Raw genomic sequence first — 24,428 nt, 5'->3', positions numbered from 1 at the left:
ATCTCCAGACACCTCTTCGTTGGCCATCGGCGCTCACTTCGAAGCGTAATTAGTCACTGAAGCCGGTTCTACTCCAGTCAACGGGATTACAGACCGTCTGGAGACGCCCTGGACAGCGGCTGACTGTCGCCCGCCATACAGCCCGACAACCAGAAATGATGGTCTGAGCAGCCATTTCTTTTCCATAGCAGGACCCCTCTGTTGGGCATCCACGGCCGCCTTACAGCGCAGCGATACGTCGACGATATTCTACGCACAGTTTTTTTTTTTTTTTTGCCCTTCATGGAAAGCTATCCTGGGCTTACCATTTCATCAAAATAATGCCCGCCCGCACACGGCCACAGTTTCTACTGCTTGTCCTCCTGCTTGCAAACCCTACATTGACCAGTAAGGTCGACAGATCTCTCTCCAACTGAGAACGTTTGGAGCATTATGGACAGGGCCCCCAACCATCTCGGGATTTTAATAATCTAACGTGCCAATTGGACACAATTTGGTATGATATCTCTCAGAAGGACATCCAACAACTTGTCAAGCCGAATAACTGCGTGTGTAACGCCCAGAGGTGGGGTAACACGTTATTAACTTGCTCAGTTCGTGAAGCTGTTTTTCTGAATTTGTAATCACTTATTTGTCTGTATAGATGAGCATCACATCTACCGATTTACGTCCCATTCGGACAATTCCTTTCTTTCTCTTATAATGCACTTTGAGGATATCAGCTTGAGCAAACAATAGTTTACTTCAACACGTACCAGTGGTTTTTCACCGTCACATGTGGGTCGGTTTACTCAAAAATGGGAGCTATAATGAGAGGCATGTGCATCTGGACATGGTTTTCGTCATCAATCAAAGTATAATTTTTTAAAGTACTTGTTCTGTAAACCTAAAGAGCGATATTGAAGTCTGACATCACGCATATAATATGTGATCAAACGTATCCGGACACCTGACTGAAAATGTAGTACTGAAGATTCCGTAAAACCAGAATCAGATTCAGAGATGATTACAAGAAATTTGACCTCAGAAAATGTTGAGATAAGTAGAAATATGACTGAAAGTAATATGCCCGTCAGTGAACAGCTTGAAAGTCCCCATGAACTTGAGGGAAAAGAAGCCGCATCCTCTTCAAATAGCGTGCAGAATACTCTTGGCAATCAATCCCTTAGCAAGTCCGTGACACCCCCCACCGGCAATGCTGGAATTAAATACGGTGTTGGCCCATCCTTAGCTTTGATGACAGCTTCCACTCTCGCAGGCATACGTTCAATCAGGTGCTGGAACGTTTCTTGGGGAATGTCAGACAATTCTTCACGGAGTGCTCCACTGAGTAGAGGTATTGGTGAAGCCTGGCACGAAGTCGGCGTTCCAAAATATCCCGAAGGTGTTCTATAGGATTCAGGTCGGGACTCTGTGCACGCAAATCCATTACAGGCATGTTATTGTCTTGTAAGCACTCCGCAACAGGCCGTGCATTATGAACAGGTCCTCGATCGTGTTGAAAGATGCAATCGCCATCCTCGAATTGCTCTTCAGCTGTGGGAAGTAAGAAGTTGCTTAAAACATCAATGGAGTCGTGTGCTGTGATAGTGCCACGCAAAACAACAAGGGGTGCAAGCCCCCTCCATGAAAAATACGACCACAGCATAACACCAGTGCCTCCCAATTTTACTGTTGGCACTACACACGCTGGCAGATGACGTTCACCGGGCATTCCCCATACCCACACCCTGTCATCCGATCACGACATAGTGTACCGTGATTCATCACTCCACACAACGTTTCTCCACTGTTCACTCGTCCAATGTTTACACTCCTTACACCAAGCGAGGCGTCGTTTGGCGTTTACCGGCGTGATGTGTGCCTTATGAGCAGCCCCTCGACCATGAAATCCAAGTTTTCCCACTTCCCGCCTAACTTTCATAGTACATGCAGTGGATCCTGATGCAGTTTGGAATTGCTGTGTGATGGTGTGGATAGAGCCTCTTCGACAGTCGGCGGTCTCTGTCAGTCAACAGACGAGGTCGGCCTGTACGCTTTCGTGCTGTACGTGTCTCTTCACGTTTCCACTTCACTATTGTTGTGGACTAGCAAGACAGCCAATCCACTATGACAGGAAGCCGAAAGGCACGCGTTTAAGCTCACGCAGGCTGGCGTGAGGTCTGGAAAATGACAAGGAATTGAGACTAGCAAAAAAAGGTACGTAGCTTCTGGAATACTTAACTTTAATCCATAATTGGTGAACATCGGTCTGACGGTACATGCATCCCAATATATATATAGCAATTGATAATGGCGCCTTGCTAGGCCGCAGCAAATGACGTAGCTGAAGGCTATGCTAACTATCGTCTCGGCAAATGAGAGCGTATTTTGTCAGTGAACCATCGCTAGCAAAGTCGGCTGTATAACTGGGCGAGTGCTAGGAAGTCTCTCTAGACCTGCCGTGTGGCGGCGCTCGGTCTGCAATCACTGATAGTGGCGACACGCGGGTCCGACGTATACTACCGGACCGCGGCCGATTTAAAGGCTACCACCTAGCAAGTGCGGTGTCTGGCAGTGACACCACAACTATAACGTCTGAAACAGTGGACCCAGGGGCGTGTAGGGGTGTGGAAATCTCACGTTCAGACGTATGACACACGTGACACCGAATCACCTGACCATATGAGTTGCGCTGAGCGCCCCATTTTGCTTTCTCACGGTGTCGAAAGACTACTGAGATCACTGATATGGAGTACCTCGCAATAGGTGCCAGCACAATGCACCTAATATGAAAAACATATATTTTTGGAGGTGTCCGGATACTTTTGATCATACAGTGTAGATGCACTTGTTTCTCAGTGTAGCTTGCAACACCTTTAATGCTAAAGAAGATAAACTCACTGCCAATGTCTAGTTAGGTAAAAGTGGAAAGCTGAACTTTGCTTGAGGCAGCATGCTCAATGTATCTTACGTGTTAAGTTATTTCAAAGAGATAATTTATGAATATATTTTTTTACAGCCCACCCGAAAGTAAAGCTGTTCATCATGCAAGGCGGACTGCAGAGCCTGAACGAAGCAGCTTACCGGGCTGTGCCCCTGATTGCCACTCCGTACTTCTCTGACCAGACGCACAACTGCGCGAAGATAAACTCAGCAGGCATCGGCATCCGTATCTATTTGAAGGATATCAGCAAGGAGACTGTGCTCGACGCCATCAACAAAATTATACATGATCCCAGGTACGAAATTTTAACGTAATCTCTAGTGAAATAATTCTGAGTTTAGTTGTAGAATGGACACTGATGACATATTGAAATGCATGATATGTTGGTATATGTAAGACCACTGTGCTGTAGCGCATAGAAGTACTGTGCGTCCCATGTACCGCAGACAGGTCTGATATATCGATTCAAGGTATCCAAACATCTTACTGAAGAAGCAGCCATGCGCGAAGGGTCAAGTATTTTGTTGTGCACTGAATACTCATTACTTTTTCTCTGCAAATGACTAATCAGAGATTTGCAGAGATTAAGAAAACCATGTAGTGAAACATGGTCGCCGGCCGTTGTAGCCGAGCGGTTCTAGGCGCTTCAGTCTGGAACCGCGCGACCGCTACTGTCGCAGGTTCGAATCCTGCGTCGGGCATGGATGTGTGTGATGTCAATAGTTTAGTTAGGTTGAAGTAGTTCTAAGTTCTAGGGGACTGATGACCTCAGATGTTAAGTTTTATAGTGCTCAGAGCCATTTTAACCATTTTTTTGAAACATCGTCAGTAGGAAAACCGGAACAGAAGAGTATCGAAGCATTTAAGGGGATACGGAATCGGATTTTGGGTTAAAAAATCGAATTTTTTTTTATTGGCGTATTATATTCTGCCATGTTTCCTCTTTAAAATGACGTATCATACATAGCTCTACTACAATTATAACTATTTTATTTTTATATATTTGTGAGATCGGGTATTGCGCTTTAGTTATACACGTCTCTCGTGGCTGACCATGAACTTTTTGGCAGTACCTTTAAAGTGACATGAATTGAAATATCCCGGTTTCCAGCGACTATTTATACACTAGTTGCCCGAAAATGTTTCTCTCTGGTTTCCTCAAGTTACTCTTTGACTTTGTGGCGGGACTGTTTTGTAAACAGTGTGATATAAGAAAGTAGTTGTTGTTGAGTTATTTCGTATTTAGTGCTTCATTTTTCGCAGTGAAAATGCCTAGAGCTAAAGCAAAAGTATTTAAAAAGCTTGTGAACTGGCAAAAGAAAAGAAATAATGATTCATTAGCAAAGCAAAGCAGTTTATCATCATCACTGTTGGAAAATGTGAATCCACTTATTACTGATTTGCCGAACGAACTTACACCAAATGAAAACAGTGCTTCTCATAAAAAACTAAGAGATTTGGAAGAGAAATATAATTTACTTGATAGAGGGAATGAAGTTTTTGAACTCATTGATACGAATATATTGTGTGAAGCTCTTGAAAACAGTTTGTGCTGCAAAAAATGTCATGGAAACGTTTCTCTGAAAGTAGAATCCCATGTTGGCCTGGCTGCCCAGTTTAATTTAATATGCAGTGTTTGTAAATACAGCTGTAAGTTTCCAAGTTCGGTTTCAGTAACTGTAAATAATGGATACAAGAAAACTGAACTTTGTAGTGTAAATATTAGGTTAGTTTATGGATTGCGAGCAATTGGTAAGGGCAAAGCAGCTGGTGATATGCTATGTGGTGTTCTAAATCTTCCAAGTGCACCTTCAAAGTTTGAAGCTTACAATTATGTACTAGGATCTGCAGTTGAAGATGTAGCACAGAAGTCAATGCAGGTTGCTGTGGAAGAAGCAGTGGAAGAAAATGACGGCAGTCGTGACCTCACAGTGGCGTTTGATGGCACGTGGCAGAAAAGGGGCCACACCTCCAACAATGGTGTTGTAACAGCAACTAGTGTTGATACTGGCAAGGTTATTGATGTTGCAATAATGTCTAAATACTGTAGGTGCACAGGCAGGCTGAAAAATGAACACAGTGATGACTGTATTGCTAATTATTATGGTAGTAGTGGTGGCATGGAGGTTGCTGGGGTGAAGAAAATTTTTCATCGCTCTTCACAGTGGTATAATGTTCGCTATGTCAAATATCTGGGAGATGGTGACTCTAAAGCATTCAAAGAAGTTTTGGAAAGCAAACCATATGGGAACAGTGTAAATATAAGCAAACTTGAATGTATAGGACATGTGCAGAAGAGAATGGGTGCCAGGCTGAGAAGGTTAAAATCAGTTATGAAAGGGAAAAAACTAGATGATGGGAAAACCTTGGATGGCAGAGGAAGATTGACTGATTCCATAATAGACCACATTCAGAACTGCTATGGCCTTGCAATCAGGCAAAATACAGGCAATCTTGAAGAAATCAGGAGAGCTATATGGGCTTTATATTTCCACACCGCATCCACGGATGAGCATCCACAACATGGTTTGTGCCCCAAAGGTGAAAACAGCTGGTGTAAATACAATAGGGGACTAACAACAGGAGAGAAATACATTCACCACCACAGTCTACCATCAGCCATCATGGCAGAAATAAAGCCCATTTTCAGAGATCTGGCTGACAGAAGTCTTCTGATGAAATGTCTTCACGGAAAAACGCAGAACCCCAACGAGTGCTTGAATAGTGTGATATGGCATCGTCTCCCAAAAACAGTGTTTGTCGGAATTAATACACTACATTTTGGTGTGTATGATGCTGTGGCAACCTTCAGTCTTGGAAATATAACTAAATGCCAGGTCCTTCAAAAGTTGGGTATGTGTGTTGGTTCCCGTACGGTACGTGCTATGTTCTTTTTAGATCAGCACAGACTAAGGCATGCTGATAATATAATCAAGACATTAATGAAAAAAGCAAGACAGGTGCAGAGGGGTGCCAAAAGAAGACTTGAAGATGATTATGAAGACTGTGAAGGGGGTATTAGCTACGGATCAGGAATGTTTTAATCTTCTTTCTCCGTTTCCCGTGAGTTTACTTTTTACTTCATCTAGGAACATTATCTCAGGTACTGGTCAACCTAGAAGTCTGAAATTTTTATGACGTAGTGACATAGGTCCCTATTACATACTGAAACAACGATTTTTTAATTACTTGATTTACAAAAGACTTAGGGGTGATAGTCTAGTAAAAAGCGATGGAAAAAATTTACTTAAAAATAAATGTACAATATCTCTGTAAGAAAATACTTTGACAATAAACTGTTGTTTCAGTATTGTTGTGACATATGAATGCACATACAGTAAAATTTTTACCTCTCTGTCTCCAGTAGTTTGTGAGAAAATGTTCCCTATAGTAGGCATATATTAACATTGCGGGGATAGGTGATTCCGTATCCCCTTAAGATGAGGTGCTGCAGACGAATGTTGAAAATTAGGTGGACCGATAAGGTAAGGAATGAGGCGGTTCTGCGCAGAATCGGAGAGGCTAGGAAGATATGGAAAACACTGACAAGGAGAAGGGACGGGATGATAGGACATATGTTAAGAAATCAGGGAATGACTTCGATGGTACTAGAGGGAGCTGTAGAGGGCAAAAACTGTAGAGGGAGACAGAGATTGGAAACATCCAGCAAATAACTGAGGACGTAGGTTGCAAGCGCTACTCTGAGATGAAGAGGTTAGCACAGGATAGGAATTCGTGGCGGACCGCATCAAACCAGTCAGAAAACTGATGACCAAAAGAAAGAAAATAAGAAACAATCCTTGTTCTAACTCAGTGAGTCGTCGTGTGGGACTCTTTCCTCATGGTTTACCGTGAAGTTCTCGAAGTTTATGGCCCTCGAAAAGGCAGTATCGGAGCCGTCGAGTTCTTTGTAAAGAGCAATTGTACTTCCTGTGCTTCTGAGCGACGAAGCGGGAAGCTGTATTATTCGAAAATTGACGTGGGATGCCACTATGATGTACTTATTTACTCAACACCAAACGATGGTAGGCAACGTAACTCCGGTTCGTTTCATTTTATAGGAGAAGTAAATAGGGTTTCTTAAAAAATATGTAAAGTGATACAGATAATGTTGCTCCATACAAGAAGCTAGTTACAGACATGTTAGAGAAATGTATGCAGTTTCAAATCTGTCTTTGACAATGGAGTTGCTGGTTATTAGAATTCCAAAGCTTTCACAGACTGATGGAGGTTGGGGATTTTCATTGCCTACCATCGATAAACTGATAATTTCGACAGAATTGACAGTGATTTAAATGAAAATTAACACTTTGCTGGTGAGGATGGTCTTATGACAGAACTAGATCGGAAGGCATCCAGTCGGCGACCGTCCGACTATGGCACGTCAGTGTGTACCTCGTAGTTACACTCGTGATACTTCGTAGCCATTCGTACATTTTGGCTAGCTTGAACTTTGTCAAAAAAAAAAAAATGGTTCAAATGGCTCTGAGAACTATGGGACTTAACATCTGAGGTCATCAGTCCCCTAGAACTTAAACCTACTACTTAAACCTAACTAAACTAAGGACATCACACACATCCATGCCCAAAGCAGGATTCGAACTTGCGACCGTAGCAGTCACGTGGTTCCGGACTGCAGCGCCTAGAACTTTCAGATAATGAATCCAATGAACTGATTGCAAAGAAGGTTACTGTTGCATCTTTCTGCGGAATTTGTGTCAGTGACGTCAATGAATATCTCTCAGTACTGACGTTCGCCGTATCAAAAAGTCAAATTTGTGCCAATATTGAGCACCTGTACTGTGAATTAAAAACTTGGATAGACGATCTATCCATCGACATGTATCTCTATATGTCTTATAGATCTGAGGCAGTTTTCTGAAACCCCGGAGGTATCTGTGAATAACCCTGTATTATGACCCACAGTGCCAGTAACATCGGTAAACGTGCGTGATGATTGCAAAATGATGAAGAAAAAGGGTTCAGGAATTATTTTACATTGTTGTATTCTACTCAGAGTACCTGCAGTATTGCTATAATAGAAATCCTTTTCATTCGCTGTAAAGTCCAGACTTGACGAATGAACATTTCGTTTCGTAGACATAACATACAAGGTGACAATTATTGATCTATATGAAACAAAATCGACATAACTTCTGAACAGTTTGCGTTAGGACGCTCAAACTACACGGTTGGCTGCGGAGCATGATGGGAATTATTAAGGGAATTAGTATCTGCATGTATGGTTTGGTTTAGCGACGAAGCCCACTTTCATCTGGATGGGCTCGTCAGTAAGCAAAATTGGCGCATCTGGGAGACTTAGAATCCGCATTTTGCGATCGAGAAGTCTCTTCACCCTCAGCGGGTGACTGTGTTCTGTGCAGTGTCCATTCACGGACACAGTGACAACCGAACGCTACGTGAAGGTTTTGGAACACGCTATCATCCCCATTATCCAAAGCGACCCTGATTACGACATGATGTGGGTCATGCAAGACGGAGCTCGACCCCATAGAAGCAGGAGAGTGTGTGGTGTCCTGGAGGAGCTTTTTGGGGACCGCATTCTGGCTCTGGGGTACAGAGAAGCCACTGTCACAGGCCTTGATTGGTTGCCATATTCTCCGGATCTGAACACATGCAACTCCTTTTTGTGGGGCTATATTAAAGACAAGGGGTACAACAATAACCCCAAAACCATTGCTGAAGTGAAAACAGCCATTCAGGTCATCGACAGCATCGATGTCCCGACACTTCAGCGTACCATGGCAGAACATCGCTATTCGTCTGCGCCACACCGTTGTCAATGATGGCAGGCATATCGAAAATGTCATAACCTGAATATCTGTAGTGACGTTTACATGTTGAATAAACTGTGTGCACGCCGTAGTTTAGAACTAATTTACGTTTTTTATGCTGTTGTTGTTGTGGTCTTCAGTCCAGAGACTGGTTTGATGCAGCTCTCCATGCTACCTATCCTGTGCAAGCTTCTTCATCTCCCAGTACCTACTGCAGCCTATATCCTTCTGAATCTGCTTAGTGTATTCATCTCTAGGTCTCCCTCTACGATTTTTACCCTCCAGGCTGCCCTCCAATACGAAATTAGTGATCCCTTGATGCTTCAGAACATGTCCTACCAACCGGTCCCTTCTTCTAGTCAAGTTGTGCCACAAACTCCTCTTCTTCCCAATTCTATTCAATACTTCCTCATTAATTATGTGGTCTACTCATCTAGCATTTGTTGACTTAGAGAAAGCTTTTGACAATGTTGACTGGAATACTCTCTTTCAAATTCTGAAGGTGGCAGGGGTAAAAAACAGGGAGCGAAAGGCTATTTACTATTTGTACAGAAACCAGATGGCAGTTAGAAGAGTGGAGGGGAATGAAAGGGAAGCAGTGGTTGGGAAGGGAGTGAGATAGGGTTGTAGCCTATCCCCGATGTTATTCAATCTGTATATTGAGCAAGCAGTAAAGGAAACAAAAGAAAAGGTCGAGTAGGTATTAAACTCCATGGAGAAGAAATAAAAACCTTGAGGTTCGCCCATGACATTGTAATTCTGCAGAGACAGCAAAGGACTTGGAAGAGCAGTTGAACGGAATGGACAGTGTCTTGAAAGGAGGGTATAAGATGAACATCAACAAAAGCAAAACGAGGATAATGGAATGTAGTCGAATTAAGTCGGGTGATGCTGAGGGAATTAGATTAGGAAATGAGACACTTAAAGTAGTAAAAAAGTTTTGCTATTTGGGGAGCAAAATAACTGATGATGGTCGAAGTAGAGAGGATATAAAATGCAGACTGGCAATGGTAAGGAAAGCGTTTCTGAAGAAGAAAAATTTGTTAACATCGAGTATAGATTTAAATGTCAGCAAGTCGTTTCTGAAAGTATTTGTATGGAGTGTAGCCATCTATGGAAGTGAAACATGAACGATAAGTAGTTTAGACAAGAAGAGAATAGAAGCTTTGGAAATGTGGTGCTGCAGAAGAATTCTGAAGATTGGATGGGTAGATGACATAACTGATGAGGAGGTATTGAATAGGATTGGGGAGAAGAGGAGTTTGTGGCACAACTTGACTAGAAGAAGGGATTGGTTGGTAGGACATGTTGTGAGACATCGAGGGATCACCAATTTCGTATTGGAGGGCACCGTGGAGGGTAAAAATCGTAGAGGGAGACCAAGAGATGAATACACTAAGCAGATTCAGAAGGATGTAGGTTGCAGTAAGTACTGGGAGATGAAGAAGCTTGCACAGGATAGAGTAGCACGGAGAGCTGCATCAAACCAGTCTCAGGACTGAAGACCACAACAACAACAACAACAACAACAACCCATCTATTCTTCAGCATTCTTATGTAGCACCATATTTCGGAAGCTTCTATTCTCTTCTTGCCTAAACTACTTATCGTCCATGTTTCACTTCCATACATGGCTACAGTCCATACAAATACTTCCAGAAAGGACTTCCTGACATTTAAATCTATACTCGATGTTAACGAATTTCTCTTCTTCAGAAACGCTTCCCTTGCCATCGCCAGTCTGCATTTTATATCCTACTTCGACCATCATCAGTTATTTTGCTCCCCAAATAGCAAAACTCCTTTACTACTTTAAGTGTCTCATTTCCTAATCTAATTCCCTCAGTATCACCCGGTTTAATTCGACTACATTCCATTATCCTCGTTTTGCTTTTGTTGATGTTCATCTTATATCCTCCTTTCCACATCTTTTTATACAGTTCAATAATTGTCACCCTGCATCTGTAATTGCAGAATGAGAAACGTCGTAATTGTGAGTGACGCTCCAGCCCATTTCCTTTGCAGCTACAAGGAGAGGATGGCGCAGTATTCTCGGCTGTTCCGCGAGCACCGCGAGCAGTCTGTGGAGACGGCGGTGTGGTGGCTGGAGTACGTGGTCCGCCACCAGGGAGCGCCGCACCTGCGCAGCGCCGCCCTGGACCTGCCCTGGTGGCAGCTGCTGCTGGTCGACGTCGTCGCCTTCGTGCTGGCCGCCGCCGCCGCCGCCGTCACCGCCCTCTGGTTCGTGGCCAGGAGGCTGCTGGCCGCCTTCACAGCGCGGAAGGACAAGCTCAAGACCCACTGAGCCACCCCCACCAGCGACAACGTGCCGCGGCTTCATCTCCCGAGTTTCGACAAAAATACGAGGTTATTCGTAATTGTCTCATGACGACTGCTTGAAAACTAGGAAACCCGCACGAAACACAGTGTCTATGGCGCCTCTACAAATTTTAAACCCACATTGAGTATTAATATGGGCACCGTTTGTGACGGCGCAAAATATCAACACTCGCGTGCAGTTAATTGACACAAACACCCTGGGGTAACGCGGCGTCAGCAGGCTTTGGAAATCTGTTGGCTATCCCATGCAACAATATCGAGCGGACGATTTGCCTACTCGTTCTTGCTCTGACACGCTTGCCCCTAGTGCGACGCTCTGATAGCTGCTATTTGATATTTTTTCGGTTCCATAATTCACTTACAGGATCACTTTCTTGTCCGCATACCTGTCTGTCTCACTGTGCAACTGTTAACAGCTCTTTTTCTCAAGAAAGGGTAAAGTTGAAATATAAGTGAAGTGCCAAGATCTGTGGTCCCTTAACGATGCAAGGAATTTAAGCTTGTAAGTCAGTGCAGTCAGAAGATATAGCCATCTATGTCATACATATTGATACTCCCAAACCTACTCATCAATACTTCCTGCTGACATAGAATCATGAAATTTCACAAAAAGCAAGGTTTCCTAGTACAAGTAAAGCAAATATCCGAAAATTAGTTTGAAATAGCATAACCGTTATTTTTGTTCTTCCCATCTCTTAAGAGGCCTTTTTCCTCAGAAACGGGTAAACATACCAAGTTGAAATTTATGCCAAATACTAGAGTCTACGGTCGCTTCGCGGTGTAAATAATCTGAGCTTCTACGTCAACGCATTCAAAAGACGGCCACATACGCTATATATTATCATACACGCAAACTCTCTATTCAAAGCTCTGGATGAACTGTTTACATCGACCTGGTAGTCTACGGGTGAAATGCGAGCCTGGAACTCGACAGGGCAAAATCTCGGTCCGGCCATGGACTTTTCAGTCTCTTTTCGACCTAGCTTTCACCTCCCAAAAACGATATGATGAGTCGCCGCAAGCAACACGTGGCTTGGATTCCACGTTAAACTGTAGGCCCCCTATCATCGGTCGGATAACTTGGCTAGGCGTTACAGACACGTAACTTGCCGAGGTGGCGTTCGATAGAAAGACTTACACCAAGCCATTGAGTCACATGATATTGTTATTATTAACTATAAACGTAACTAAGTTTGTAGTTATTATTATCCATAAACATAATTAAGTTTCTACGGAACCATCAGGGCACAGGTCTTGTTCTCTGTGTCTTGTAGTTCTTGGGAAGTCGTCTTCTGAACAACCAGAGGTACATTTAATAACTCAGTAGTGCATCAACAACCGAAACATATTCTTATATGTCGACTGCATTTCCTCGAAAAAGTTATTACCATTGTGATCTCTAGTCCTCAATAACTTGGAAGAAAATAACGTTACTTGGAAGTACTTTTGTTTAGTTAATTTACCGTGTGCTGTACAAGCTATTATCATGATATCTTGCACACTCTGATATGAACACAGTTCAATAAAATTACACATTGTTGCCAGTGGGCTATATATTAATGTGCAGGCCAAGACATCTGTTCTGTTAACTGCATATATTTGCCCGTCTCGACTTTCCGATATTGCGAGGAATATTACATAATACAAAGTTAATGTTCACATCTCACTGATGGACAACGCTGTACTAATAAACAAGACCCTTAATGTGGACATTGTTAGAATTCACATGATTTGCTAAATAATTTCGATAGCTTCGACGGATGCCTTAATGATGTGAGTTTTATGGGTTTGGGTACATTGCTGTCTCTGAATTCTTCAACTAGCCTGTCCCCCCAATGACCACTTATCGCCGGCCGAAGTGGCCGTGGGGTTCATGCCTCGGGCATGGATGTGTGTGATGTCCTTAGGATAGTTAGGTTTAACTAGTTCTAAGTTCTAGGGGACTAATGACCTCAGAAGTTGAGTCCCATAGTGCTCAGAGCCATTTGAACCATTTTTTTTTGTCCGCTTATCTCTCACCCCTCTCTGACTCCCTAACCTCCTCCCCTCTATCTTTTTCTTTTTTCTCCCCCCACTCACCAACTCATACATATATACATATAAAGACAAAAGACATTGAGAGAAATGGCACAGTAGCTCTGTGAATGACCGGTTTAACAACAGTTATATAGTCACTCATATTTAGGATTTCTGTGTATTCCCTAAATCTCATAAGGCGATTCATAGAACATTTCCCTAGTAACGTCTAATTATTCCCCTCTTACTTGAACATAATTCCTACTTTGTGCTATGTCTTTAGTATCTCCACCGTCTATAGGATGTTACAGTAGGAACAGCTGTGCAGCTGTCTCCTTACTGATGCGGTGAAGGTATGTAAGTAAAGTCACACGACAAACAGACAAGCTGATTTAAGATACATTTTTGTTTTAACACATCTATACCTTTTGGTAGATATAGTAGGTAGTGTTACACATCTGTAGTTCATTTCGCGTGATTTCGAGAACAACTGATGATCCACGTTACCTTCATTTACCAATACTATAATACTATAAAGTGTATAAAGTAGAACAACAACTGTTTTTTAAGGACTTATTGTTGCATATGTCACTATGATTTTTGTAACTTATTTTTCAGTTCCGTATACTTGTTAGTTAATTCAGTCAAATTTAGTTTACAAGAAACGGGATATCTGTAGCACTATCACTAATCCTAACTGTTATATAATGGTAACTTTTATGCAAAGACTGTGATATTTATCGACTGTGATGCCATTATGTATATTTTATTACTGAAATGACATGTAGCTTTAATAAACTTGTTAATATATTTACTTGTGTTATACATTGGTGTTTGCGTTTTGTCTTCATAGTGATCTCCTTTTGTAACGTCTCCACCAAACTTGTTTCTATATTACATTTAGCACTACTTCACCTCCCACTCTATAAAAGTCTACGTATTAATGGTGGGCTCCATGTGGTTCCCAAGTTGTGCAGCGACTGTAAACCATAAAACTATCAAATAAGCAGCAACCAGCCGCAAAATCATGTTTTATTTATTTACTTTTGCAAATCGATTTCAACTGATTAACAGCCATCATCGGTGCTTTCAACGAATATGTGCCCTGAGTAGTAGCACTGTCTTAAGCAGAGATCAAACGTAAAGTCAACATGATTTTGCGACATGTTGCTTCTTATTTGATAATTTTAAGTCTACGTATTACCAACTCTGTGTACCCACAGACTGTTATCCAAGCAAAACTCGTATGCTCACCTTTGACTACACTGAACCTAATCTGAACTGCAACTGATCTGAATGCAAATTCTCTTTGTATTAAATGCACAACTGAAGTATCTGGCCCTAATCAAAATTTCCACTTACGTCTTGACAACATTGTTGCAGATTTCTCGAAAGCACAACAGCAAACAGGAAGCAGGCAGTGGCTAAGCTAGATTTCTATTTTTAAATAAAATTTCCAAACTATACTCCAACTGTTTCATACCACAGGGTACAATGAGGTAATGTGTAATGATAAACAGTGGGATGGGGAGAGTACCTAATCCTATGAAATGATATTCCGTGACAACGATTTTAGAATGAAGTATATATTCAAAAAGAGTAGAACTTCGAGTGATCTTCATACATAACATAGGTCTGAACAGTACTGTGCTTAACAAAGTGAACAATTTGCGGCGGCGCTGTTCTTTCCGTCCCTTTACGACGGACCTGCACCTACCTGTGAACATTGTCTCAGCAGATCATCAGTAGGAAAGCTGAGTGAAACCTACTGTACTTGGACGTGAACCAGGCTGCAATTAAAGTCACTAATCTACGTTTCGGGAGAATGTTTTCACACAAATGAAAGTTTGGGAATTTTGTCCTCAGTTAATATATTCTGCAACTTAGGTGAACAGGTATCATTGCCAAGCCCGTGCTAGTCCTAACACAGTCACTCACAATCCCTTTCACTCACGTTACCAAGTTTTGGTGTTGCATTTCCCGAAAACGTAATAGCTACAAATAAAACTGATTGTTTTAGATCGATAATGCTCGCCAAATATTAAGTCTGTCGGTACCAAATGCAGTCACAGTTTTTAGCCACCGACCTGCTCAATGCGCCACGCGGAATATATGTCTTATCTCGTCACAAAATGCACTTAAAAATTCCGAAATTTCTACACACACATCGGAATAATTATGCCGTCACTTTCAAACACTTTTGATGTATGAAACACTGCTAGATCCGGCAACTTATCATTTCCATCGGAACTACTACTACACACGTCCGATCTGTTTCATGGCTAGGCTTCGACTCTTCTAGAATACTCTAAGTCTTCTCTATCAGCAGAGAAAGGCGCGCGAAGAATATTGCTTTACCATTGGTCAGTTTACTCAATAGCCAATAGCAAAACAACATTCTCCCGCGTCAGTCCGCGCTTTTCATCAATAACCAATCGCATAATAGTAAACCTAACGACTGCACTTTTTACCGACGTAATTATCTAATATGCTGAAGTTTTGCTTATGCGTAAAGTTATTTACTATTGTTATTTATACCCGAATCAACTTTCTCTTTACCATAAACTTACTTTACAAATCTATTCTACAAAAATCCCCTTTGTCCATATCCATACTTCTTCGAAATGTTCCCACACTAAATCCTACTACATAACTCGTTAAAACAATTATCTTCATATTAACCTTAAACCCCACTCCCGCATTATTCATACTGCTAAAACACATTTATAACATTTTACGTACACAAAAAGACGTAATAACACTTTATGAAAATACTGGATCAGTTTATAAAAAACATTCTATTACTTTAGTGCACTCTAGTGGGCACAGTCGAAACTAAAATCACAGTCCCCCTATCCAATATTGTCCCGTATCGGCTGATACATAAACTACGTGCGCGTCCAGTCTCGCGTCAGCATCTGTCACTATCCTGCTCTGAGACACATTTCCCACTTAACCGCCTCCAAGGCAGAATCGTTATACGGCGCTACGCCTCAAATTATTCAAAGAGGGTACAGTACTAAAAGAGAATTCCCATAAAAATCAAACAGCTTAATCAGATGATATGTCAATGCATGACTCAGGGAAGTGGGGTGGTCTTTCTCTCAGCTCTGAGCAGATGAACAAAGTTAACTAGCTGACAATAGTCTCTCTGACAAACTAGCTGCGCTGTGCTGCAGTCTTACCTCAAACTTCTTCTTCTCAAAAACTGATAACATTACTAAAATTTATTTTCTCATCGCTTGCTAATATATACATACTAGTCATGCTTCCTGTCCTTTACAATCAACCTTTCTTCGTCTAACAGATGCAATCATAGCTCCACACAACAGTACCAAATACGTCCATCATCTACCACATTTCAACTAAGAATGTATCAAACTGCGCAAAGACAGTGCCACGGCAAGACCAAACATTGTTTAACAGTAACGTAACGTGCTCTCTCTCTCTGATATGCACACCGGTAACATACAAAAACCAAAATGACAAGACCACTCAGCGCGGGGTAGCCGCGTGGTCTAGGACGCCTTGCGTGGTTCGCGAGGCTCCCCCATCGAAGGTTCGAGTCCTCCCTCGGGCACGGATGTGTGTGTTGTCCTTAGCCTAAGTTAATTAGTTGGTTTGAGTTAGATTAATTAGTGTGTAAGCCTAGGGACCGATGACCTCAGCAGTTTGGTCCCATAGGAACTTACCACCACCACATGACCACCTTACACCTTCACCCAAGTTATTTATTGACTTGTGGAATTATTTAGTGGAACAAGTATCGATACCATCTCACAGGCGTCAAAGTTAGCAATGGATTTCTAAGTTTCCATCAGATGCCGATAGCGGTCGTGCAGGATCCGACAGACCCAACTGAGCAGGCCGTATGAGCCACGCCTGCAGAGGCTCTGCCGCCGGCTACAGCCACACTACCCAACAGCACTTGGAGCCTCTTCGCTATGTGAAGCTATGCAGATGCCTCCTAGTTGCGGCTCCGACACATCGTTCGTACTTTAGATCAGAAAGCCACGTCCTTGCTGCTACTGTAGTACGAGGGTTGTTTTTTAAGTAAGGGCCGTTCGCGCGTATAGTCCCGTAGTTCGCGTGGACGCCGCAACAAGCCACCGCGCCACTTGCCGGCATCCTTCCCGTTCACACTGATGCAAGTTGCAGCTCTGTAGCTGACGTGTACGCATCGCTGTGCTATTTTATAATGTTTACGATTATCGAATCGCCCGCCGCGTGTGAGATACGGTCAGTGATACGTTTTTTGACCGCAAGAAGCCTATCAGCTGCAGAAATTCATCGTCAGTTGACAGAAGTTTATGGCTTGAATGCAATGAGTGAAGGTAAAGAGCGTCAATGGGTTAGAGAGTTTAAAAATGGCCGTCAAAACGTCCATGACGAAGAACGCTCAGGCCGGCCCTCTGTGATCACTGCTGACTTGGTGGCTGCAGTCGAAACGAAGATTCGTGAGGACAGAAGATTCACAATTTCCACCCTCTCTTTGGAATTTCCACAAGTTTCAAGATCGGTTTTGTACAAAATTGTGTCTGAAAACCTGAACTTTAAGAAACTGTGTTCTCGGTGGGTACCCAGACTCCTCACAGAGGACCACAAAGAGATTAGCCACTTCATTGGACTTTTTGATTCGTTACAAGGAGGAAAGGGATGACATTTTAAGTCAAATTGTCACTGGAGATGAAACATGGGTATCCCATATCACTCCTGAAAGCAAGCGACAATCGATGGAATGGCGACACACAACCTCACCTGTCAAGGTCAAAGCCAAACAGACGCTGTCAAAGGGCAAGATTATGGCAACTGTGTTCTGGGACCGGCGCGGTGTTTTGCTAGTGGACTTTATGCCACGAGGAACGACACTCAACTCAGATGCCTACTGTGCAACTGTAAAGAAGCTCCGCAGAGCAATTCAAAACAAAAGGCGCGGCATGCTGACAAAAGGAGTTTTGCTCCTGCACGATAACGCTAGGCCTCACACCTCTCAAAAAACTCGGAATTTGATTGATTCTTTTGGCTGGGACGTTTTGGACCATGCACTATACAACCCCTACCTTGCTCCTAGCGATTTTCACCTTTTCCGGTACCTGAAACACCATCTTGGCGGGCAGCGCTTCAATGACGACGATGAAGTGTAAGCGGCCGTGAACTCTTGGCTGTCGGAGCAGGCGGCCGAATTCTTTGAAGAGGGAATTAAAAACTTAGTTGTACGGTATGACAAGTGCTTAAATAAGCAAGGCAACTATGTAGAAAAATAGGTAAAAGTGTGTAGAATCAGAAAATAAATGTTTTTTTTACAAAAGTATTAGTACCTTTTTTAAAAAATAAAAAGGGTCCTTACTTAAAAAACAACCCTCGTAGTAGTGACTCTTAGTACACTTGGAGAAATACTGGTTGAGTAAAGCATCTGTTCACTGTGTTAATTTGTTCGCCAATCATTTCTGCTCCTGTCCAGCTTTCCTATGACAACAGTTGCTGCACCTCTCTGAAGCCCATCTCTCCTTATCGTTGTGCACGAAGTCGTACACAATAATCTGGCGACGAGTCATCAACGACAATCAAGTCTAGTTGCTTTCTTCCTCTTCTGTCGTCGTCTTTTTGCTTGGTTTTTGGTATTTTTGTTTGTCTTTCGTGCTCTTTGTGTTCTAGAATCCACGGTTGCAGCCTTTTGCACTTTTTCCTTTTTCTGTACTTATTTGTGTTTTTATTTTGTACATTGCTTAACATGGCTACTAAACTGCAATCGATCCACTTCTTCTGCTTAAGTATGAGAAGCCATCCGGAGGATTTCCGGCAAACACAGTCGTTTACCAACAGCAACTGTGCTGAAACAGAGATGTCTCCAAGTAACACCTGGAGACATCACTCAGTTACCGGACGAGCATTTTGCAAAGACTACTGCCAACGCAGGCCATGACCTGGCATTTCGTCGCTACCGTGTGACTGTAGAGAGGGCAAGTTGGACGTCAAACCCAACAGTTCTGGGTCCTGCAACTCCCCTTTCTCCATGTGGGAGCTGGAATCGGCACTACGTGAGACTCGAGACATTGCACCAAGTCACTACCAAATCTTCTACCTTTCCCAGGAGCATCAAAGGAAATCCTCCTCAAAAGTTTGTCTTATATGGCACACAGGAAATTTCCCCAACTTGTGGAGAGAGGCAGTTTCTCTCCTCAAACCAGGAAGGATCGGACATGTTCCAGTGGTTACAGGAGTATCGCCTTAACAAAGCGGTGAATCCGCCGCGGCCCGGAGCGAATGGTTAACTGTCGTCTGGTCTGGCTGTTAGAGACCAGGCTACTCTTTAGTCGCTCTCGGTGGGGTTTCTGGAGATTATGATCCACTGTCGACAACTTGACCCTGCTAGAGGCGGTTATTTAGCAGCTTTTCCTACATAAACATCTATGTACTGGCATAATCTTGATATCTGTAAGGCATATGACAGTACTTGCAGAGTCCGCAGCTCGTGGTCTAGTGGCTAGCGTTGTTGCCTCTGAATCACGGGGTTCCGGGTTCGATCTCCGGCCGGGTTGGGGATTTTCTCTTCCCGGGGACTGGGTGTTTGTGTTGTCCTCATCATTTCATCCTCACCATCAACATTTGTGACAGTGGCTCCATTAGACCGTGTAGAAAAATTGGACTGTGTAAAACTTGGGGCTTTGTACAGGTGCTGATCACTGCGCAGTTGAGCATCCCACAAACCAAACATTGTCAGTACTTGCAGACACAATATTCCCAAAGAGATGCATCAATGGGGCTTTCGTGGCCACCTCCTCATCCTCCTATGCTCTTTACTCTCTCAGCTGCTTTTAGGTCCCAAGCTGGTGACACGATTTCCGTTTCGAGCAGGAAAATTGTGTCCCTCATGGCATTGTTTTAAGTGTTTCCCTCTGCCATAGCCATAAACAGTATCACGTCTATGGTAAGGAGTCCTCTACAGTGCTCCTTACTTGTGGATGGTTTTGCTCTTTTCTGTTCCTCCTGCAGAGTTGCAACTGTGAGCTGTCAGTTTCAGCTTACATTGCGGAAGAACAGGAGTGAGCTGCGAAGACGGGTTTTCAGTTTTCTGCAGGTAAGTATGTGCGTGTTCATTTTAATCGTTCTCATCGTATTTTTAATTTACCTGACTTGCATAGGAGGGACATCTTTCTGCATCTTCAAATCTCAGTGCAGTTTATGGGCTTCATTTTTGACTCCAAACTATCGTGGTTGCCACACCTGAGAGGCCTGAAATCCAGGACCCTGAAGGCACTGAACATCATAAACTACCTTAGGCAGAGGTCTTGGGCGCCTTTGCTCCAGTTTTGTAAGCTTCCGTGCGTTCACGGTTATGCTATGGGTCCACGATGCATGGATCGGCGAGACCTATTCGTTTGAAGATCACTGATGCTGTCCACCATGAGGGGATTAGGCTGGTCACAAGTTCTTATAGGACCAGCCTCATACCCAGTCACGGAATGGCCACTTACAGCTCGACAACGACTCCTCATGGCGCGTCAGGCACCTAAGTTCCTCACAGCTCTGAATTCACCCACATACCATACTGTTGCCCATCTCTGTTTGGAACGCTTTTCCTCCCATTGCCCACGAGCAACAAGGCCACTGGCGATCTGCGCGCGACATGTCCTGGATTCATTTGGTGTGAAGACTAGATTAGATTAGTGCTTGTTCCACAGATCATGAATACGACACTTCGTAATGATGTGGAACGTGTCAGGTTAATAAAAGGTGTCTATACAAGATATTACATTAGACAAAATATTACACGACACTCAGTATCTTTTTAATTATATATATATATATATATATATATATATATATATATATATATATATATATATATATTATGGGATTGGGAAATTACCCACTTACTATATCCAAAAATTCATCTAATGAGTAGAAGGAGTTGCCATTAAGAAATTCTTTTAATTTCCTTTTAAATGCTATATGGCTATCTGTCAGACTTTTGATGCTATTAGGTAAGTGACGAAAGACTTTTGTGGCAGCATAATTAACCCCCTTCCGAGCCAAAGTTAGATTTAACCTAGAGTAGTGAAGATCATCCTTTCTCCCAGTGTTGTAGCCATGTACACTGCTATCACTTTTGAATTCGTTCGGATTGTTAATAACAAATTTCATAATATATAGTGAGGCTACAGTGAAGATCTCTAGCTCTTTAAATAAGAGTCTGCAGGATGATCTTGGATGAGCTCCAGCAATTATTCTGATTACACGCTTTTGTGCAATGAACACTCTTTTACTCAGTGACGAGTCACCCCAAAATATGATGCCACACGAAAGCAGAGAATGAAAATAGGCGTGGTAAGCTAATTTATTCAGATGTATATCGTTAAAATTTCCAATGACCCTAATAGCATAAGTAGCTGAACTCAAACGTTTCAGCAGATCCTTGGTGTGTTTTTTCCAGTTCAACTCCTCAGCACTGCATACACCTAGAAATTTTGTATATTCTATCTTAGCTACCGATTTCTGATCGAAGTCTATATTTATTAATGGGGTCATTCCATTTACTGTGCAGGTACAACCTCAAATCCAGGGTTTTTACCAACTACCACCTTGGTTACTGCAGACAGCCAGATTCATTTTAGATTTAGTGCAGTACAGGAGAGATTGCATCCCTGCTTTTGTTTTTAATGCTATATTTTCCGATATTTTATATAAGCACCACAAGTATGTTGCTGTCTTTAAGGATGGGTCTAAACAGGGGGACTCCGTTGGTTTCTCTGTTGTTTTCCCGGATGGCGTCCTCAGTTTCCACCGCCTCAAGACTTTACTGTCTTCGACGCAAAGTTATAAGTGATCTTGCGGACTCTGAGCAGATGAGACATTCTTCCAGTGCTGTTCCGATTCTCTGAATGCCTACACTCCCTACAACGTCTCCCAGCAGATAAAGTAGTCCAAATATCTAGGATGCCCTCCTCCAACTACAACGACTGCGAAAAGAGGTGTCTTTCTGATGGGTGCTATTGCACATGGATATTGTCGGAAAGGAAAGGGGAGATCTAGCAGCGAAGGAGGTGCGTAGTGATCCTCAATTATCTCAGTGTGCCATCCCCCTGAATACTATAGCCTCGCTGTTGAGGAGTCTTGGATCGGTGGAGTGAGAGGGGCTGGAAGTGACAGACAGCAAGCTCCGTCTAGTAAAGCCCACATCAAGGCCATGGCGCACCTGTTCCCAGCCACGTTGACGGGATGAGGTCCTTACTTGTCTTCGCCTAGACCACAGCCCCTGACGCTTAGCTTCTTGCTCTGGGAAGAGGACCTTCCAATGTGTGGTGCTCGTGGCGTATAGATTACTATGCGCCACATTTTATTTGACTATGTTTTATTTTCCGACCAGCGGGCCGCGGCGGATTTGCCGACTGATCTACTCTTTATTTTAAGCAACGTTCAAACGAACGTGGTTAGTGTTTAAATTTTTGTGAATTGTCCAATATCTTTTCCAAGATTTTAGGCAGGTGGTTTTAATGTGTTAACAGGGTGACTGGCTCACTCATGTTTTGTAAGTGGTCAGCCAGTGACCTTTTCCTGTGCCCTTCTTTTAGCTCCTCTGTCGTTTGTGTTTTTATCTCACAAGTGTCATGCTATGGAGACGCCGCTTAGTGGCGACTCCGACACCATCGTCCATCCTTTAGTTCCGAGAGCCTCAGCCTAGTTACTACTTTAATAACTGCACTTTTTCCTTGTTGCATTATTTCTTTTTCTAATGAATGTTCGTATGGTGGAGAAATGCAAGTTCGCTATTATAATAGCTGGAATTATTCGTTGTTGCGTTATTTCTGTTTGTATTAAGTTTTCGTATACTCGCAGAAATGCGAGTTCGCTAATCACTTCTGCTCTCTTCCGGCTTTCCTACGACGACAGTTGCCACGCCACTCTGTAGCGCACCTCTCCTTACCACTGTGCACAAAGTCGTACACAACAGTTTGCATCATACAGTATCAAACGGTTCTCTCGTAGTCCATGCGATTTTGCCATCGCATGAGACAAATGTGCAGCAACAGTAAAAGAAGAATTCAAAATTGGGGGTAATGAAGTTTCATTCGAAGAACCGAAATTCTCACAAACCTACATTTTTAATCAACATTATCGAGACTACATATGAGGAACGTCTGATATGATGTGGCAAAATATCTGCTGAATCTGTATGTTTCAAGCTCTCTCTTACATAAGTTAAAAAATGTAAATGTCGTGTGACTAGGGCCTCCCGTCGGTTAGACCGTTCGCCGGGTGCACGTCTTTCGATATGATGCCACTTCGGCGACTTGCCCGTCGATGAGGATGAAATGATGATGATTAGGATAACACAACACCCAGTCCCCGAGCGGAGAAAATCTCTCACCCTCCCGGAAATCGAACCCGGGCCATTAGGATTGACATTTTGTCGCATTGACCACTTTTTTTTAATATTTAGTGCCATGTTGCTTATAGGGTTCCTTGTCCAACAGGTGGGTCATTCGTTTAATATATAACACCGTACACTTTCGGTTAAAGTCAGGCATGTTGAGTCCGCCGGCCTGTCTGGAAGATGTCACCCTGGTGTATTTCTCTTTAAACGGATGCCCTTGCCAGCTTATAAAACATAACAAAAATTTTAAACTGATAATAGCATCTTCAGTCCAGACAGAGATATAGAACTAAAACGCAAACATATATATATATATATACATGGTGTCCCAGCTATCTTGTCCACCCAAAATATCTCTGGAACAATAACAGCTATTGGAAACCGACTATCACCGGTATCAATGTAGGGCTGGGGCCCATGAATGTACATATTTGGGCCCGCATCTCGTGGTCGTGCGGTAGCGTTCTCACTTCCCACGCCCGGGTTCCCGGGTTCGATTCCCGGCGGGGTCAGGGATTTTCTCTGCCTCGTGATGGCTGGGTGTTGTGTGCTGTCCTTATGTTAGTTAGGTTTAAGTAGTTCTAAGTTCTAGGGGACTGATGACCATAGATGTTAAGTCCCATAGTGCTCAGACCCATTTTTTGTACATATTTGGAAACATTCTAAAACGAAAGCATATGTGTTTTTTAACACAAACTTATGTTTTTTTAATGGACCTCCTATATTTTTCCTTCAGCAATCCATAGCATGACAAAGCACATACACAATGGCGTTGATTGCATTGCAATATTCCCATTACACCCCGAGATATTGAGACGCGAAGTTGACACTTGAAACACCCGACATGCGCTGCTAGCGCACGTCCTGAGGCTCAGGCGTGAACCCCATGCTGCCCGTAATCGCGATGTGATTGACATGTGTAACCACGCCTCCTTACTTATCAAGAGGTCCGAAACGAATAATACTGTCTGCTGCC

The 24,428-nt window shown here is 43.0% G+C and overlaps 1 protein-coding gene across 1 annotated transcript in view; it reads left to right on the top strand.

Annotated features, from left to right (window-relative positions):
• LOC124622766 (UDP-glycosyltransferase UGT5-like) overlaps positions 1-11,026 on the top strand; it is a 30,268-nt gene extending 19,242 nt beyond the window's left edge. The window contains exons 6-7 of the mRNA XM_047148557.1: positions 3,002-3,221; positions 10,747-11,026. Of these exons, the coding sequence (XP_047004513.1) occupies positions 3,002-3,221; positions 10,747-11,026 (500 nt within the window). The remainder of the gene's footprint in view (positions 1-3,001; positions 3,222-10,746) is intronic.
• The last annotated feature ends 13,402 nt before the right edge of the window (positions 11,027-24,428 follow it).

The sequence above is a fragment of the Schistocerca americana genome, chromosome 7, assembly GCF_021461395.2.
Source record: "Schistocerca americana isolate TAMUIC-IGC-003095 chromosome 7, iqSchAmer2.1, whole genome shotgun sequence".
NCBI classification, from domain to species: domain Eukaryota; kingdom Metazoa; phylum Arthropoda; class Insecta; order Orthoptera; family Acrididae; genus Schistocerca; species Schistocerca americana.
This window is presented reverse-complemented; position numbering and strand designations above follow the sequence as displayed.